We start from the raw sequence: 20,153 nt of genomic DNA, 5'->3' as shown, positions 1-20,153 counted from the left end.
ATCATATTCTTGCTCATAAACAATCGCTCGTTTATCACTTGAGGGACATTGGGTGTTGTAGTTGGCAGCGCACACTCGGCCGCCTTGATGCGGCGTGTCGGCCAAATTCAATTAATTTCCTGAGTTGAGAAGAGGCCGCCGCAACAGATTTTATTTTATAACTTTGGAAGGAAGAAAAAAAAATGTATACCTCCCTTCCAGACAACAATATGGCCACCTGTTGAGTTCGTGCCGCTTTCGTATCTAGTCGGCTGGTTCGCCAGTCAGTTGTTTGCAGACATCGGTTTGTTCGGTATGCGTTCCGAACTGGTCTTCAAGCACGAAGAAGAGCTTTTAAATGGAAGAAATTGTGGTGTCATGTGCAATTTGTGAAGTGAAGAAGCCGGCCTGGAGTTAAATTTGACAATAAGTGAGTTGCGATTTTGTTTATTTTCAAATTGAGTACCAATTTAAAAAAAAAAAAAAACACCAAGGGTGGTTTGAGGTTATGTTTGTGTTAAGTACCGGAAGCAGGTGATTCGGGTAATACCCGAGTAATTTGTCGCTATAATAATGGAGACGTAAAATGTAATCTTGCGGGGTCAGAGTGGCCCCCAGGCCGATTTTTCGCGTAATGAAATCAATTAATATCTGCGCGATGGTATCGCCAGCTGAGGAAGGATTTATGGCCAGCCGGGGCAGGTGTCGGTCGAGGGCCCAATATCCACGCAAATGTAAATCGCGGAGTCGATTACAGCCCTAATTAAGGGTTGAAGGGCTTCGAGAAGCCAACTTTCCGAGCGTGGCCGAGTTTTGAGTACAGCCGTTACAAAAACGCGACCACCCAAACCGAACATGCGAACAAATAAAAGTGTAAGTTATAATTTCAAATTAAAACGTGTAATAAAGACTCGTCCGACAACCTGAAATTTAAATTCACTTAATTTGTTTGGTTTTAAATTAAGCTGATTACGTGGAAAGCAGCTGGGAAATAGTTTCGGCCACGCAACACACGCGGGCCTCAAATTTTAAAAGACTCGAATTTAAGGCATCGTAACGGGACTTGTTAAACAGACACTTTATTTTATGGTAATTTGTTTTAATTAACGGAGGCAAGAGTGATGGCTTGGGCTTCCGACAATTTCTGCTGGACTTCCGAAGAATAGGAATGCTAAGCACGGAGCTATTGAACTAAATGGATTAGAAACTTCGTCCATTGAGATTGAGTAACACACCGAGTACTTTGTAATGAATCACTCGGTTCGGATTTCACTTTTTGTTTTGTCTAATTAATTACTTTTTTCTTGTTACACAAAGAATAATATTTACTTCTGTTGTAACCCGAAACCATTATCTTTCCAGATGAACGTAGTCAAACAAGTTTATTCAAGTTAATTGTTGGTATTTTACCGAAATGAAAGTTTGACGTTATGGAGATGAGCCGTCGGATAATAACATTAATATAATACCAGTTAAACTCTCAAAGAATTATAAACTTTCTTACGAAACTACCAATTAATTGAAAACTAAATTATGGGAGTAAATTATTTATTATTGACGCCCATTTTTTAAATTTTTGTAATACAGTGTTGATGGTGTCACTTTTATTATTATCAGCGTTGTTATTAATAATTATTGAATATTGCAACACAATACTTGAACTTTTAGTTTGAACTTTCAGTATCTAATATTATTATTGGTGTTGACAAATCTTTCCTAGTTAAATGTTATAGTTTCATAATGATTATTTTAGATACATTCTAGATAAATTAGTTAAATATCGGTCATTTTAGTGCACATTTTCCAAGGTTTGTTAAACAGTGATGTCATTTGTAGAAAATACAGTCTAACCTCATTAAACCGAATCTTCAATATACAGGGTTTTCCAAATGAAATGTTACTAGTAATCTTTGTATTTTAAATTAACACAAAATAAAAAGTAAGGTGACCAACCGTTCTGATTTAGCCAGAACATGTTTCAGTTTTTATTGTCGTGTCCTGTTTTACATTTATACAGGGTATTTCACGAGTGATAATGAGCCTGACGGAATTGAAAATACAACCCACAATACATTTGCAAAGTTAACGTGGATATTTTAGATATCGCATTGTTTGAAAAACCGAATTATGAATCCACGATAGCTTTGCTTCGATAATTTTATTTGTCACAACGGACATTAGCAAAATTTCAAAATGCATTCGAACGATGAGAAAACAGATCTAATTCTCATTTATGGCGAATTTGGGAAAAATGCTTCTTTTGTAAAGACAATGTTTCCTGTATAGAAAAGCTCCAAAAAGGCTTGAAAGTGTTTTCCAATGGTAGATAGACAATAACCTTAAAAATTGTGTTTCCTGTCTTGTCAATTTCTTTGTGTCAGTCACGCGATAACTATGTTTTATTAATTTTAAAATTCATAATCAAAATCCATGAAGCCTATGCAAATGTATTGCTGGCTGCAGTTCAAATGTGGTCAGGCTCATTATCACTCGTGAAATACTCTGTATATGTACTGATTTGTCCCGATTTAAGGGCCAACACACCTAAGTGTGCAATTTTTTGAGATTTCCATTTGCAGCGAAAACAAAGTTTTCTTTTTGTTGCCATTTCAAATTTGGTCAATGTAAAAAAAAACTGAACTGAAAGTAGAAATATGTACTTAAAAATCGCTTATGAAAGAGTTGTCGAAGCAATTCATAGGTAAAAAAAATGAAATTAACACAAAACAATAAAATAGTATGTTAATTAGATTAGGGCCCAAAACCTGTTTTTTTGTTTTTTATCAATATTTTGCATCCTACAATGCAGTCTTATTATATTTAAGTTTTTGCACAGAAACCTTAGTAACACCTTTTTTGTGTTCTGGAATATATTTATTATAATTATTTTTATTATTGTCCTGATTTTGAATTTTCTGAAATTGGTCACCTTAATGAAAAGATGTTTATTAAACAATATACTCTTATTTAGCTCGGATAATATCTGTTAAACCACTTATGACTTAAGCTTTTTTTATACATACGAGTATGTATTTAGAACAGGGAAGGAAGTCCAAGAGATTTGCGAGGTAAAAGTCTACCTTCTTTTTCAGTCATTCTTAGTATATGTTACATAAATAGGGAGAAATGTACATTAAATCTTAATATACCTACATACATAGGTGTAAGGTACCTTTTTAAAATGTAGTTTGTTTAGACAGAATAGCAAGTTTTATATACAGTAGAGTTTCGCAAATCCAGACACGATGGGACCGGACCCAGTCCGATTAGTGAATGTCCGTATTAAAAGGAATAAGCTTAAAAATGTCTGTAAAACGAGTTTTAGGTGGGTGAAACTATAAAAATTGTTTTTTTTTAATCATAATTATGATGTTTTTGGTCTCAGTACAAGGAGTAAACAAAACGACAAATAACTGCCGACATGAGATCTTTTTATTATCTATAACAGCCCTAGTTGTTATTTGAGCTCGGTCCGTTTACTCCGGATTAACGAGACTTTACTGTAATTAAAAGTTGGTACAGATGGCGGATTTAAAACATACGCCATATAATCAATTAAAAATTATTATCGAGATTAATACATACATTTTGCTATTTATGTGTGTTTACTCTAACGTGGGTTTACCAAAATGTTTATCGTTATCAAACATTGCCCTTGCTAAATTGATTTTGCCTGTGATGTTTGCCCTCTTGTTTGTATAATAATATTCATTAATACATATTTTTTAATCGACAATTTGAATAAATTTAATAGGTATTTTTTTAAAGAAATCCCACAGCGGTCATTAATTTACTGAGCAATATTACTAACGTTAAGTGATGTTTTTATTTACATGCTTTTTGCAAACCAAACAAATGTTTTTTTTTTTCAATTTATTATCAATACTTTGGTAATCACCAAACAGTTTTTATTTGGAGAATGAATACAACCAGTGTCACTCTGACCGCAAAGCGTAAATACTATGATTTGTTCATTGTTGTAAGATTTTAGTGAAAGTCTTTATTGTGCGGCTGTTTTCTTTTACTTATTATTTCAACAAATTTACCATTTTGTCCTGTAAAATAAGGCAAGCTCACAAAGTTTTCAGTTATTAGCAATATTTAAACATTTGTTTTGCCCTTGCCTGTCAGTAGGTAATACCAACATCAATTATGTACAGCTACAACAGGGAGCGTTTTTGCTCCACCTCATTTATCTTTGATTATATTTTTTGCCATCATTATTTCATGCCTCAATGTTAGTCTGAATTTTCGCGTCTGATAACTGCTATTTTTCCTGTCGCCCCAATTTCCGTGTTCGATATCCTATCTCATGTTAAAGATTTCCTAATTCGCTTCTTTCCCAGAATTTGCGTTATCACCTCTGCGAGCAATTTTCTCGCTGAAATCTGGTTTTATTTGCTTACAAAGCCCGCTTCACACCCAACAATAAATCATAAATTCGAGCCGGTCCGTATTCTGTATAAATAGTAGTAATGGCAGTGGTGGCACGTCCGTTCGTCTACCTGCCCCACAGTCATTATCCCTAACAAGTAGACACGCAGAGGTCTGTCTGGTCTTGTGACCACGCGTCACCTGTGCTAGCCACAAGCAAGCAGTCAAGTGCCGGCTGCATTCTCGCGCTCTTTTTGTACATTTTCAAGCACTAATATCCTTTCTTCGCAATTAGCGAAGCGCCCCCTGTCGGCGTCGCAACGACCAACTTGGGTGGCACGCTAATCAGCGTCAAATTTGAAAAATTCGCTATAAAATCGGATTTCCCACGCCGATGCTTGTCCAATTAACGATTTGACGATGACAAGGTGGCAGGGTCAGTCTGAATTTCCTATTTACGGTGTGTCGGTTTTTTGTGAAGTGTTTAGCCGATCTGGTTGACCTTGAAAACGCGGAGCCATGTTTTTGCCCGTGATTTATTTACAGTATGTTTATGACAAATTATGTTCGGCATTGTTTGGTGTTTTTGTTATTACCAACGTAATTACAATCCTGGTATATCTACTAGATCTGTTCTGTCAAGTGTTCGGAACGAATCCCATCTGGAACCGATCCGATAATAGGCAGGTGGGACAACTTGAGGGACTAGAGGACCAAGCTAACGCCGGCTACCGCTTTAACAATTTGTCTGTTTTAAACGCGCGACTGACAGGTGGTCGTAACGGATTTTTTAACTATGAAACTTTATCATAGTTTTCCGGTACGATTCTAAAACGCCATTATGGGCATTCCTTGCAAGCTTTTCGTTGCGGATTGAGTGCTCGTAAATTGCGCGGTTACTGCGAAAAGTCGTTTCCGGTTAAGTTGTGTCAACACCGATAACGAAATGCATTTGCTCCGGGTAAACATTTCGGTTTGGATTATCCCCGAACACGCAATTTGAGGATTTCGATGCTGCCAACCACCAATCACGTGATCACATAATTAGCCCGCCACTTTCAAATCATTCTCGAGGGTCAATTAGGGTTTACACTCGCGCTTCAAGAGCCGCTCTAATGATCCTTGTTGATGATAGACAGATAATATCGTTATGGACTCCGGTTTATTTAACAATACTGTCTACATTTCTCATTGTGTCCAACCATTAGCAGTACGACGACACAAACCGATCATAATTATTTCGAAATTTAGACTTATTATCATGGCCATGCACCGGAATGATGTCTATCTATATTTATACTGGTCTTGGTTAAAACTTGAGGCCGAATGGGACGTTAGGACATTCCTTTCCTGTTACGGAGAGGTCCACCCATGCGTGTAATTAAACGACACCGATAATAAACAAACTCTTTCCCCTATCCACACAATTATAAACAACCCATTTCCGATAATTTACGGCCCCACCTACTGCGTCTAGCAATAAATCGCCCCTTTTTTTTAGAATCGTATTAATTTCGTAACGCTTATCGCGAAAAAAACGGCTTTATTACATAAACTTTATTTAAAATGGATTTATCACGAACTTGGGCAAAATTACGTGACGTTTATACAGATTTATACGATTAATGGCGTTATCCTATAGGGAGTGAAGTGGAGACACGCAAGAGGTCACTTTAGGACCAATACTTTTTGCGTCTTGACTAAACTCGGCCGAATTTCCACCAAGGCGATTATAGTCACGATATAGACAAGGATTTACACTTATTTGCCTTGATTTCAGGCACCAATTGGTAATATTATAAGTGCTTTTTCACATGTAATAATTATCTAGTTGGAATCATTAGTAAACAACAGGCACTAAAAATAGAAACCTAAAAAGGTTCTAAGCTAACACATTAAACCCATTAGTTGATTCACTTAATTGCTTTAATTCCACTATTTTATAGTTGAAATTCGGTACCAAAAACAGCCGACTACTTTACCTAACAAGTCAGTTCTTGCAAATGAACACTTTTAAATATCTTTAAATTTTCGGGAATTATTTTTAACCGATAGTTTTACTATACATCTTTGGCATATGCGTGCCCATAATTACCATGTGATTATTATTTTGGTGATAACGAGCGGCATTTTCAGCCAAGTAGTTTTCTAGTCGTGAAGATTTGACCTCGCTTAACCTCGCTTGAACATCGTTGGGGTCACCAAAGGCCATGATTTCTCCCGGTAAAGCATACTTTGTGTTTAAATCGCGAGGAGAGCCCTTGACGGAAGGTCATAAAAACAGTGGTATTTAGATGGATTTATTGGATTAAAAATCACTTTTTAAAGTGTTCGAGAGCGGCTTTTAAAGCTTCTGTCATGTATTCGACCATTTCGGGTCTACTATTCTGGCCTAAGAAGCCGACACGAATGGCTTTTCCTGAAGTGGGTCCGTGGCCGGCGGTGATATCGATCTGGAATCTGAAACAACGAAGGAAGTTTTGCTATTTGGTTCTTTAATCGAACCATTACTTTTGTCGGATAAAGTTGAGAAACTCCACGTGGTCAATTCCTGGAGGTAGTATGACAGGAGTGACCCCCATGAACCGATTCTGGACATTCTTTACGTATGGTTCAAGACCAATTTCTTCTAGTTTTTTCCAGAAAAGTTTAGTGGTGGATGCATGTCTCTCCCAAACTTCGACAAGACCTTCTTCACAAATTTCAGCTAAAGCTTCTCGTACTGAAGCCAGTAAGTTTGAGGAAAAAGTATAATGGTACTGTCGTGGCCCAGGGGTGCACTTCCAATAAACTGCCAATCTAGTCACGTCCAAGTAGTACGGAGGTGGTACTTTTTTCTCACTCATACGTTTCCTGGAAGAATTTTTTGAAAGCGGTTCGAGAGAAATTTTTGGTAACTTACTCAGCTCTGGGACTGAAACTAAGCATACAAGTACCAGGAGGAGCACCTATAGCTTTCTGACTACCAGCACTGACAGCATCAATCTCCCAGCGATCAACAAAGAGTGGTTCTACTGCAATAGAAACGATAGCATCGACTGCAAGCAAGCAGTCATGTTCGTGACACATAGCACCAAGACCTTCAAGAGGTTGGAGAGTTCCTCCTGTGGATTCTCCATGAGTTACAAACAACATTCTGGCTTTGTGGCGCACTACTGCATCTTTAAGTTCCTCCAGAGTGAAAATTTCGCCGGGATTTTTCCTGAGTGAGAGGATATCGAAATCTGAGAAAGTTATAGAAAGCAGCAAAATTTTGCTTACTATATCTTTGCCCCATATCGACCATTTTCTCGCCCCAAGTACCCCCAATTGCTATAACTATCCGATCTCCGGGATCTAGAAGGTTTACCATAATGGCTTCATTGCCTCCATTTCCCGACGTTTGACTTACAAGAGTGAGATTATTTTTTGTTTGAAAAAGGTACCTTAACATGACTTTGATTTCATCTTGAATCTGGTACAAAGGATACTTTAAACCGGTTTAAGATTTGTAGAACTCACCTGGATAATGTCTGCTCCCAAAGGATTCAAAGGTTGTCTCGATAACGCTTTAGCAACTCTTTCGGAAATATTTACCGGTCCAGCAGTTAACATAAGGTATTCTGGTGTAGAAAACCATTTTGCCGTTTTTTTATATTCACATTTAATGTCTAGGTGTTTTGACATGGTGTAGTGGACTATTATTTTTATCTCAATAGTCTGGATTTAAATAGAATTGATAAAAAGTCGCAAGTCATGAAAATCTTGGTATAGAAATAGTAGGTATTTTTTTCGCTGAGTAGATAACATTGTATGTACTTTCGATCGGTGCGTCTTTGACGGGTAATTTATCTAATTGTGACATTTTATTATCTTTTTTAATTATGCAGGATTGTCAATGTTTACCAATGAATGTGTGAATATTATCTACCTAATCATTTGTGAATTAGAGGACAAATATTTAAAAATATCCTAGCCTCGATAACACTTTACGGCGGTCGCAATTAATATTAAAAAAACTAGAAAGAAATGTTATGTATCTTTCTGGTAAGACTTGTTTGCCAGTAAAAACAGCTGGACCAACATGTAAAGAATGCAAGAAACGCAAATGCATATATATGTTCTTACGCACGAACAGATAGATAGATAGCATACTTTAGGTTTAAATCACGAGAAAATCCCTTGTCGGAAGGCCTTAAAAAGCAGTGGTACTTAGATGAATTTATATTTTATTTATCACTTCTTAAAGTGCTTGAGACCGGCTTTTAACGCTTCTGCCATGTATTCGACCATTTCGGGTCTACTATTCTGGCCTAAGAAGCCGATGCGGATGGCTATACCCAAAGTGGGGCCATAGCCGGGAGTGATATCTATCTGGTACCTGAAACAAGAAATTTTATCATTTGGTACTTTAACTGCACCAGTACTTTTGCCGCATAAAGTTGAGAAACTCCATTTGATCAATTTCTGGAGGTAGCATCACGGGAGTGACTCCTACGAACCGATTCTTGACATTTTTTACGAATGGTTTAAGACCAATTTCTTCAAGTTTTTTCCAGAAAAGTCTAGTGGTGGATGCATGTCTCTCCCAAACTTCGACAAGACCCTCTTCACAAATTTCAGCTAAAGCTTCTCGTACTGAAGTTAGTAAGTTTGAGGAAAATGTATAATGGTACTGTCGTGGCCCAGGGGTGCACTTCCAATAAACTGCCAATCTACTCATATCCAAGTAGTACGGAGGGGGTACCTTTATCTCACTCATACGTTTCCTGGAAGAATGTTTTGAGAGAAGTTTGAGGAAAATTTTTGGTAACTTACTCAGCCCTGGGACTGAAACTAAGCATACAAGTACCAGGAGGAGCACCTATAGCTTTCTGACTACCAGCACTGACAGCATCAATCTCCCAGCGATCAACAAAAAGTGGTTCTACTGCAATAGAAACGATAGCATCGACTGCAAGCAAGCAGTCATGTTTGTGACACATAGCACCAAGACCTTCAAGAGGTTGGAGAGTTCCCCCTGTGGATTCTCCATGAGTCACAAATAACATTTTGGCTGTGTCGTACTACTGCATCTTCAAGTTCTTGTAGAGTGAAAATTTCGCCGGCATTATTCTTGAGTGGGAGAATATCGAAATCTGAGGAAATTATAGAAAATTGCAAAATTTTGCTTACTGTATCTTTGTCCCATATCGACTGTTTTCTCGCCCCAAGTACCTCCTATTGCTATAACTACTCTATCCCCGGGGTCTAAAAGATTAACCATAATGGCTTCATTTCCGCCATTTCCTGATGTTTGACTCACAAGAGTGAGATTATTTTTTGTTTGGAAAAGATACCTCAACATGCCTTTTATTTCGTCTTGAATCTGACACAAAGGGAGTTTTAACCCAGTTTATGACTTGTAAAACTCACCTGAAACATGTCTGCCCCCATAGGGTTCAAACATTGTCTCGACAAAGCTTTAACAACTCTTTCGGAAATATTTACGGGTCCAGCACCCAACAGAAGATACTCTGTCGTAGAAAACCGCTTTGCGGTTTTTTTATACTCACTTGTAATGTCTAATTGTTTCGACATGTTGCTGTGGACTATTATTCTCACCTTGAAGGTTTAGGGTAATATAGAGTTGATAAGAGTCGCAAGTCATTATGAAAATCCTTATATAAAGAAATATTATGTATCTTTCCGCTGCGACTCTTGGAGCTTGTCGGAAAACAGCTGTACAAAAACATGTGGAAGATTTTGGAGACGCAAGCGCGCAAATATGCCGTCCGCGTGGACTTGACAGTGTCACAAACGTTACAGTGTTGAGTGGTGGTGTCCTCAAGATGTTGCGTAAGTCCAAAACTTACTAAAATTAGAAAAGGAAGTCAGCGACGGCTAAATATAGACAGTGATTTTGCTACTTCCTGGTATTAGGTTGAAGCGCATCTTTGCTACAATAGGGGTGCTTTATACCTAGAGGCTCATTGTGCGCGTATAAATGCAGGTCTGAGCAATAATGTATTTCAAGCTTTTCAAGCTGTCGTTAACCCCGAATGAAGTAACTTTTCGAGGGGATGAAAGCGTGTTCTAAAGCTCGTGTTTTATTTACGTTTTTGGATGAAAAGCAATGCATATTTCGAAAGCCTCATGTGCAAAACCACGTAACTACAAAATTTATAATTTCACAGGAGATATGAAAAACTAAGATTTTTTTTACTTATTTTTCATGTTTCCTTCAAAATTTTAAATTTTGGGCTTTTACATGAGGGTATCGATATTTGTACCTATTGGGCAATTTATCTCTATTTTTATTTATCTATTGAGTCTACAATACGATTTGTGTTTCCTGCTAATAAAAAATAAACATACTTAAATGTGAAGTTGCTTGTTTGGATAGGAATCGATTATAGTTTCGATATTTTATCGTTGAAAGTTTCATGAAGGGTAACGTTTCAAATATCGATTAAATAAATAGTGCCATTATTCTATTTATATTCAATTGTGTATGAATTATTTAAACGGGGCTTGAAATGAGGGCACATTTCGAGATTTATCTACGTAACTAATCCGGAAAATGAGCTTTTACTGGACAAATAGGGAAATATATACAGAACGAGTCCTAGTAACTTAAAAATATCACTGTTCTGGACATAGTGAGTACAAAATTTTTCATGCGTCTCTATAACGTTCATTTTTAAATTAAAATTTTGCGGCTTTATTGTTTTAAGACTGGTGGTGAGTGGAAATATCTAAAATTATTTTTATTATCTAATAACCAGTCAACAGTTCGATTGGTAGAGTATCTAGCGGAATAGTCCGCTAATATTTATCAATTCGTGGAGATATTTTCTTTACATTTCGTGTACGATGCCATGACTAAAGCAATGTCTTTTGTTTACTCTTTGATTTTTATGGTTAAAAATCAAGAAGCTTTATGATATGTAGTATATAGGAATAATTTTACTAAGGGATGTTTGGTAGTTCTTTCTCAAATTTTTGCATCATAATTTACTAAATTATTTTTTATTTACTGCATCTCTGTATTAAAAATAATTAAAAATTCACACACTCGACAGGAAAATCAAGTGTGGAAATAATAGTATATTTAAGATTCGTTTCAGTTTTAACAATTATTAAATTGAATTTCTGTGTTTATGCAAGCAAATAGATAGAAATTCTCTTTCGGTTTTTAGTTATAGGGTCACGGTTAAATTATAAATATCACTTTCCCGGAATATTGGCTTATTTTTTTGCCACACCTGTTGTGATGTAATCGTGTTTGTATATTTTGCACTAGGGAATCGACTTTTATCTTATCTGAGTGCATTTTAAGTAAGTTAAAAATTTACACATGAAGTTTTCACTCAGCCCATTTTAATTCACTGGACAAACCCAAAAGATTCTTAAAATAATACGATCCGGAGCTCTTAAAAACCTTGTTGTTCTGCTCCGTTACTTCCGTTAATTGAATTTTATGACAGAAAACAAAGACCGTGGTAAACTGAAAAAAGTGGRCGTAATCCAAGATGTCGAAATTCATAAAAATCAAAAAATTAACGTTCCATTAACTGCTGGCTATCATCTATTAATTATCTTGCGGCTTCTAAATAGAAACACGCATAGGGCAAACATCAATAATTAATTACAACTGTAAAACGGCGAGACGTGCTATAAAATTATTAACGACAGATTTGCGAACACCCACGAATAGGGAATTTACAGCTTCCGCATAGATTTTTCTGGTCATCGTTGGCACCCCTTTTAAAGATGTCCAATTAACGCAACAACATATCGCTGCCTATCAACCGAGCGAAACGCCAAGTTCACTGAACGAGATGAATAACGAGTCTGTTGATTCCGAATCTCAAATTTAAATGTGTACAACGAGTTTTAAATATTTTGATGGTTATCTCACTTCGGTTATTAAGAGAACGCATCCGCTTCATTAGACCTCAAAATGCATCTCTTTTCTCTCACATGTACCAAATTTTGGTCGAAATCTGTTTGTTTTTAAGCCGTTAATTGTGTTTCTTGTCGCTTGTCAAGGCATGATTGTGGGTTTATTGATTCGGAAAGGACGAATAATCCCTTTATAAACAGATTTGTGTCAAAGGGATTTAGGGCTCGAATATCAAGTATCCAGTATATTCATCTGGAATTGTCAATTAAGTCTTTTGGGAGTGTATGCGAAATTGAATTTATTTCTTCTGGCAAATGCTCAAAATATGATTCATATAAAATTTTTAAACATTTTTTTGGTTTTAATCTGAAACGTGTCTGAGATTTGTTACTGTCTCGAGTCACACATTTCGCTACACTACTCGTGTTATGTCTGAGTCCATTTCACATCCCAACACTGTGACATATGCTAAACACGTGTGTCTAATAATATTAAAAGTTTCACTTTTTATTCGATACTTGGGCATGTAATAGTGGATTTATTGAACGGCGCCATATTGCATCTCCTAATAAATTATTTTATTACAATTCCTTTGCGGCTTAATTGGTTGTGAACCAACATTGGGGTCGGAAACAATTGACATTCGTTGCAAGAGGTCGGCCAAGTGTTCTCTTATAAACAAGTGTGGAGCGCCGCAAGGATGAATCGCGGACCCTCTTCTTTACATTATCTTTTTTTGGTTTCAGGTAGATGTGGCGCAGCTCGCGCTCCGCTCGGCAACAATGCGAAATGGAACAGCTGAATCCCCTCCCCGAAAGATCTGCAGGGCTCTTCGGGATCATCCCGCAAAACTCCCCTCATGTCCGACGAGCGCACTTGCAATTTCCACCCCCTCCTAATTACCCTCCGCCATCTACTTCTGCCATGTCCGAAGAGCACTTGATGAGTGCTCCAGGACCATCAAGTCAGAATGCTTGGGATCTGCCTAATGACTATTCATACGCTTACTACGTGCCGGGGCCCCCGACACGCCATACGAACGTCCCTAGCAGATACCCGGGATATAGGGAGGGCTCCTATAGGACTCGTCACACGTACTTGACGCGCTACGGCACTGAAGAGAATATCTACGAGGAGATAAGTGAAGTGGCGAGAGCCCGACGGAGACCTCAACAACATCAGAGCATTATGAGCATCAACCAGAGTCTGGTGGAAGAGGAGTTGAGGAGGGTCCAGACTGGACACAGGAGGGTCCTAGGGGAACTCAACCTGTCCATCGAGGCGATGCTGATGCCATCATCGTCGCGGGAGGGCAGTGATGACACCGATAAGGAAGAAGGTGACCAGTTGGCAGATCTGCTAACTGTTGGACCCACTGACGATTTGCTATCTCCAGTGACTTTGGTGGACATGGATAGTGGATTCAGTGGTAGTTCAAGTGGTGCTAGTTATCGGAGTGCAGGGGGGAGTTTAAGACGTGGACCTGAAAGGCCGAAATCGGCCATTTCTGCAGGTCCGAGAACTTCCACACCGACAGAAGCCCAAAAAGGGTTCTGGGGAAAGAAGGCTTGGAGGAAACTTACCGGATTTCCTAGCAACATCAGTCTTAATAAACAAAAAGGTTAGTGAAGGATTTACACTTTTACCAACTTGAGTCTTCTGAGAATATTCTATTTACAAACAATAAACAGTATGCAAAATCGATGAATGGTTGTTATTATGCGAATAGTCGTTCACTTGACCTCGTGGAAAAATCGTAATTGCCTGGAATGAAAAATTGAAATTGGAATGACGGTTCCAACCCGTTACACAATGCAATTTGCAGTGTGTTCGCTCACCCACACGGTTTTTAAATGGGATTAAAATCCTTAAAAGTAATGGCATCGCTTTGTTCTCCCGGACAGAACAAATGCAGGTCCCGGGGTCGAGATTAATTTTTCAAGGGGATGGCAACACTGTTACACACTTTTGTTTCGTAACTCTCTTGTTTACAAATGCAAATCGTGTTTTTTGAGAACAATGCCTCCTTAATGTAGGAATTTACGGTATGTGGGAACCGTCTGTCCTGAAACAATTAAATCGGGGGCGTGATAGCGCGCCATCTATCGATGGCATAACTGACGTTGCGATCTTCAAGTCTGCGACAAAAACGAGCCAAAGGATGATTTACGACTGATAATCAATTTTGATTCGATTATGTGGGGCAATTATGTAAATTCGTGGGTTTTTTCGGCACGACCGGATGATTGATGGGACGAAAAGTATGTGTGAAACTCCCATTGCCGTGCACTTTTCACCGATACCACCCAGAAGAGACCGTGGAAATGTAAACGGAATGACTTACTAATTTGTCGTACGCCAGACGAGACAAGGAATTAATGGCTCTAATGGGCAATAAAATCATTCCATGTGGGCGGGACGTACGGTACGGGTCTTTTATAAAGCCTGCGATTACCGACCAGATAAATAACACGAATTTAGACGAGTTATGAGGAGAAGAGGCAAAAGTTTTATTTACCCGCCCGACATTGTTTTTTCAGAGGAAATTAGGGTTTCGCAAGACGCTGCAGGCGCTTCTGAGAAAAGACGCAAAGTTTGTGCAAGTGGAAAACAGACTGAATTGAATCGTACCACAACTTCAATTATAAATTTCCGGTCAAAGTGGCAATATTGAATGAGACACTAGAGACACACTCGTTCTTCTGTATGTGCACTATCCATTGTTGCCAACTTAATTTCAGAATCATTGTCACTCTGATCAGATTTTTTTACTACCAATTTTAAACTATTTCTAAGAAATGAATTTGTAAAGAATGCGTTCTCTTATTTTTGAAATTTTTTAGCTATGTATTTCAATCGTCATATAGAGTTTTACTAGTGGCGGAATGGTGACTAACAAAAAAACCTGATTCATGTATTTTAAATCAATAATTTTGTTACTCCCGTTAATATTTTACGACTTTGTCATTTCCTTAAAAAATTCCGACTTTATGTAAATTTCTGCCAACTTTCCACTTTGTATTCATAATGAAAATTTAATTTTCTACTAAGAGCGAACAAAACTTTGTTTAACTTTTATCTGATCTTGCATTTTGTTTGTTTTTGATTCGAAACTCTGGATTTCGTTACGTATTCGTAACATCAATACAAAATTGATACTTTCCTTGAGTGAAGTCAGTAGTGACTTAGAGACCCTATGACAGAATATATGATCTAAAATGGCGGCACCAATCGACAGTTGACTATGTTTTGGCCAGAATCTAATTCTAAGCTTTCTAGAAGTCAGTAAACACATGAGACATCTCTTGAATTTGTAATAATAAGACAACCTGAGATGTTTTTTATCTTTCGGCCTATAATGAGACGCTTGTTCCAAGCCTGTATGTGTTTTCATTAATTTTTTACAATTTTCTTATGGAAGTTGGTCATGGCTTCAACCACACGCATAAAATCTCTAAATAATGCAAAAAAGGCAACTTTGCTAGAAACTCCTAACGATCCTTTGATAATGTCACATTTTACAATAAATCCACATTACCGAAACCGATTTAACCGATAAAATGCAAATGAACCGTATAAAGCCCTAAAATCGATCTAACCACCAACGCCTCGACCTGTCACTCGACATAAATCGTTTCTAGCGTTAAAACGTCAGTTGGCAGACTTGTATTTTCACATTTATGACATTCCGACAAGTATAATCTTCGAGTTCTCGGTAGCTGCTGGCACGAGGTCAAAAAACACGATGACATCGTGTCATAGCGGCTATTTTCAATTGATTTACAGCGAAATTAATAAAGCGTTATTAAAATTTATTCGACGCGAAACACGTTGGTGGCCACATTATTTCAGGTGACAATAGATTTATTGCAGAATTCCGGTCGTGGATACCACCCGAAATGAAGCAGTCTTGCCAACAAAGCGCATTTTTCGGATCACTCATGTCTGATTTCATCGCTCACACGTTTTAAAATATTATAAAATACCGAGTTGTTTATGGGCGAGGCTTAATAGCTCGACCATGCCTCATATTACCGTTTGTCTGGTGGAAATTTCATAAATTTTGTGCGCTAGCGTGGAGAGATGTAACAGTGTGATAAAAGATGTGTAAGGCACTCTCTGTTTGTTTATGAAAATCGCCGTCTAGGTTTTTATGAATATTTTATTTCATTTTCGTCTTGTTTGAAATAGAGTGCTGGTGAATGTAGCTTTTGGCATGTGAGAGATGATGAATAATGAAACTACTCGTTTGACAGGTCCGACGAATGTCAATTAAACATTTAAATGACATTTCAGTCCGTAACGATCTGTTTATTTTAGGACGGCTTTTTTTTTGTTTCTCTTGGTCAGGTTCATATTTAAAACAGAACGTCGTAAAGCAGATACGTGACGTAAACCAGTCAATTCTTGTCAGTTGTTAAAAGTTTGTCACTGGAAGTATTTGACAACATGATTATTGTCGGGCATAAGATGAGAGATAACTTTTTTGGGACAGAGCAGTATGATGGTTCAACATTCGAAATATTTTCAAACAAATCTGTTGGCAACACTGAATTAGTAATTGATTGGTTACTTGCCAACCTATCGACAAAAATCACACTAGTTTATAATCACCTGGCATTTTTAAATACCCATAATTATTCACGAGGTGCAATAAAAATTACTCGATTAGATCGTTTCAACTGGCCAGCGCGTAATTACCCCAACCTTGAAATTTAAATTAATTAATTTCAATTCCACAATCGTTTTATTCAATTTGCCGTATGCATAATTTTCTGCACATCACATCCGCGGCACGCGATTTTTTCAGGTGATAATCGTAGATTCCAGCAACAAATTATCAGGCAAGGTCAATTTGTGACAACTTACGCACACGCCATGAAATTACATAGACGATACGTATGCGTGCACGCAAAGTTGGTTGTCTACCCCAACTTGAAAAATGTTTCAGTTTTCTTATCTAATTTATTCATCTGTTGCGGTTAGTTCATTCATTCTTTATTTTTACAACATTTACGTGTCAGATAAGTCATACATGATTCATAAAACACACCTTAAATTTGGTGGCATCGTGGGAAAAGAAAAGGGTTCTTTTTTGGTCGAGAAGATCCGTTTTGTTGTTGGGTAAAATTAAAGTGGCGGTATTGATAGAACTGGCGTTCGGCCAATCTTGTTCATTGGAAGTTCTTGAAACCTGCCTTCTTAATTATTATGACGATGTTTTCAGAAAAGCTACTAATTAAAATGGCATGGTTTTCGTAATTTGTTGTCTAATTTGAGGTTTTTTAATTAGAAGTATTACTTTTACGTCCGACATTTGCACAAATATTATTGTGGTGTTATGATTAGAATGAGTTTTATGATTCGAGATGCCAAAATTGATAGAAATCAGAGTTTACATTAATAGGAATAATATTTACTAAATTGCATGTAAATAAACACCAGTCAGATAAATGAAGTTATGTGAAGGCTTGCTTTATCGAATGGTAAAGTGCATGCAGGAAAACATTTGCGGATGTCATGTCCTTGAATTTTTTCATTGGCTCGTGTGCCATTTCTGCAACCTGTCTCATGTCGTTCCATATTTCTTGTTTGCGGTTTCGGTGGCCCCCCGTGGGTCGCATGTGGGCAAAGCCGGTCCAGAAGGTTGCTCAGTCTCGAAATGTTGTGTGCATACTCTTGATGGAGCAGCTCTCTGACGGTAAGAACTTGATTGATGGTCTCAGATTGCGCAAGCTGACACAGAACAGAACAAATTGATAACTCATAAACAGGCGTTCAGGAACTATTCCTAACGAAAATCGTGCATAAATAAATTGTGGGTAGGGGAAGTGGGTGCCGGAAAATTCACTCGAAGGTTAAGAGGGTGGGCCCCAGGTAGCGGCTTTCCGGCGTGACGAGGGTGAACGTGGATGGGAATAATTTAGTTTGGGCGCCTCGCCGGCGGAAAAAGGCGGCGGCTGTACCAGCAACATGTGTCGGAATGCGCCAGCTGGTGAGCTTGTCTGGGATTGGCGACGGGAGGCTTTGATCTCGATAGTGCGCTAATGAAAGTCGAAGAATGGGCAAAGGTGAGGTTTGGATACAGATTGGGATTTGACCATTGTGAGCGGCCTGAGAGCCAGAGCGCAGGTGATGCGAGGGTTGTTCACAGCTAACAAGCCTTTGGGCGTGAGAATTGGATTAATTTTTGAATGTATTTTACATCTGTAGTGATTAAAAACGGAAAACACGCGTCAGCCGTAAAAACTAGATTCATTTGTTTTCTTTTTAATACGATATGAGAAAAAAAAAAGTGTACCAAAGTGTAATTAAATTGGATATTATTAAAAACTATGTACTTCGAAAAGCACTCTTACGAATCTGTAAAGTCTTGGAACTAAAATTTCTTCATTCTCTAAGAAAATTTTCATCGTGTTATTTATTGTGGTCGATTGATAACAGTGTCATCAAATTCCATGTAAAAATGACTTTCAGAATGTGAAATTTGTCATTTCTGTTTCATATTTCTGTAAATTAATTTCCACTACGGAAATGCTTCTTTGTGAAATGGTCTTCATCAGTTGACAATTTGGACATTACTATTTGCGTGTGACTATGCCTCTGCCACATAAATCTATAAAGTAAAATTCTTCGCCTGAAGAAGACGAAATAAATTGTCGAAACGTAAATTTTACTATGGAATTTTTTATGGAAATTTTAAAATTTCAAGTTTCATCGATAAAAATGGCATTGATTGCTCTTGTAAACAAACTTATAATGGTTTTTCAGTATAAATGTAGTTTTAGTTATTTGTCAGCAAGTTATCACTGCTAATTAATTTTGACTGACAAATCTGCCAACGTAATCGTAATTAATTAATTTTAAATTCTTGATTAAAAAATCTCTCAAAAATGCCAGTTTGATAATTCCAATTTTTTGAACATCTGTTCTGCATCAGTTAATTACAGCATAATTATCTTTCTGAAAATAGAAATACATACACATTTTGTGTTATATTTACTCTTATCCTCCAAAAAATTCCATATTTTTTTTTTTGATTTGATTCACCAATATTTTTCTGATCAAAACATTATAGAGTTGTCGACTTTGTTACTTTATTTATAAACAGTTATCAATGCCAACTAATTGACAAATAAATTAAAACTCGATTCGCGTTGTGGAAATATACATTTTCCGCTTTTTATGTCGACTATTGTAAATATCGTGCCATCATTAATTATTTAGATCAAAGATGCTTTTGAACTGTGGACGTAGGTATGTTTTCATTTACCACCATACACTATACGCTTTATTTTTATTCCACATGCAGTATAAATTTGTAAGAATATGACGTATATTTAGAAATTGTTTTTGGTACTGTGAACTTTGTATTTCATAAAAAATAGCAAAATAGAAAATGGTACACATTATAAGACCGGTAAGTCAAGAATTACCAAACCAACGACGCGTTTAAGGCGATGAGGAAGCCGATTCCTGAATATCGAAATGAGTACTGTAATAAGAGGCATATCGTAATGTATATCATTCCAGAAGATTTGCCAAAAAATTTTTGACGTTCTATTCTGCCACAAATAACATCCGGTAATTGATACGGTAATAATAACTCACTTTCCGAACTTAAAATGAAGCCGGCAAGCTTAATTTACCGAATAGTATGAAATAAAAGTAAGAAAGATAAACCTTTCAACTTCATTTTACTAATAACAGGCGTTTGCACCAATTACAAATTATTAACTTAATATTTAAAATTTTCTTGTTTATTTTATTATGTTCCCACCACCACCGAAAAAAGTATCTACAATTTCCGTTTTAGATAACATTCGTTGCATCCAGGATAAGGAAACAAACACGGGATTCTTAAAAACTTGTATGTATCATTTGAGTGAAACATGCGGTTTTATAGCCCACAGTTGAAGCTGCGCCAAAATTT

The 20,153-nt window shown here is 37.2% G+C and overlaps 3 protein-coding genes across 5 annotated transcripts in view; 1 reads left to right on the top strand and 2 right to left on the bottom strand.

Moving 5' to 3' along the window:
• Positions 1–257: 257 nt before the first annotated feature.
• The window catches only part of LOC123015409 (rho guanine nucleotide exchange factor 10), a 30,321-nt gene continuing 10,425 nt past the window's right edge, over positions 258–20,153 (top strand). The window contains exons 1-2 of one of the 3 annotated variants that reach the window (XM_044415103.1): positions 258–409; positions 12,967–13,841. In XM_044415103.1, the coding sequence (XP_044271038.1) occupies positions 12,971–13,841 (871 nt within the window). In that variant the 5' untranslated portion in view covers positions 258–409; positions 12,967–12,970. Of the gene's footprint in view, positions 410–10,129; positions 10,171–12,966; positions 13,842–17,889; positions 17,922–20,153 lie in introns of those variants that run through there. The other 2 variants (XM_044415104.1, XM_044415107.1) reach the window with 2 other exon arrangements.
• On the bottom strand, positions 6,643–8,019 carry LOC123015411 (serine--pyruvate aminotransferase-like). The gene is made up of 5 exons (XM_044415109.1): positions 7,855–8,019; positions 7,615–7,807; positions 7,256–7,577; positions 6,865–7,206; positions 6,643–6,813 (listed from the first exon to the last, which is right to left on the bottom strand). Exons 1-5 carry the CDS (start codon positions 8,017–8,019, stop codon positions 6,669–6,671), a joined length of 1,167 nt encoding a protein of 388 aa, XP_044271044.1. The 3' UTR covers positions 6,643–6,668.
• On the bottom strand, positions 8,564–9,996 carry LOC123015410 (serine--pyruvate aminotransferase-like). The gene is given in 6 exon segments (XM_044415108.1): positions 8,564–8,713; positions 8,760–9,101; positions 9,151–9,390; positions 9,392–9,470; positions 9,508–9,700; positions 9,748–9,996. Coding segments are annotated over 6 exon segments (1,164 nt in total). The 5' UTR covers positions 9,913–9,996; the 3' UTR covers positions 8,564–8,568.

Source organism: Tribolium madens, unplaced genomic scaffold (assembly GCF_015345945.1).
Source record: "Tribolium madens isolate multiple individuals breed KSU strain unplaced genomic scaffold, Tmad_KSU_1.1 Scaffold_19;HRSCAF=116;Tcas5.2_LG9, whole genome shotgun sequence".
In the NCBI taxonomy this organism is placed as follows: Eukaryota; Metazoa; Arthropoda; class Insecta; order Coleoptera; family Tenebrionidae; genus Tribolium; species Tribolium madens.
Note: the sequence above shows the minus strand (reverse complement) of the source record. Positions and strands in the feature narration are given on the sequence as shown.

Coding starts and splice junctions, on each gene's coding strand:
- LOC123015411 (XM_044415109.1), bottom strand. CDS start 8,019: ATGTCAAAACACCTAGACATTAAATGTGAATATAAAAAAACGGCAAAA. Junction 7,207..7,255: donor AGTTTCAGTCCCAGAGCTGA/GTAAGTTACCAA, acceptor AAATTCTTCCAG/GAAACGTATGAGTGAGAAAA. Junction 6,814..6,864: donor CTCAACTTTATCCGACAAAA/GTAATGGTTCGA, acceptor TCGTTGTTTCAG/ATTCCAGATCGATATCACCG.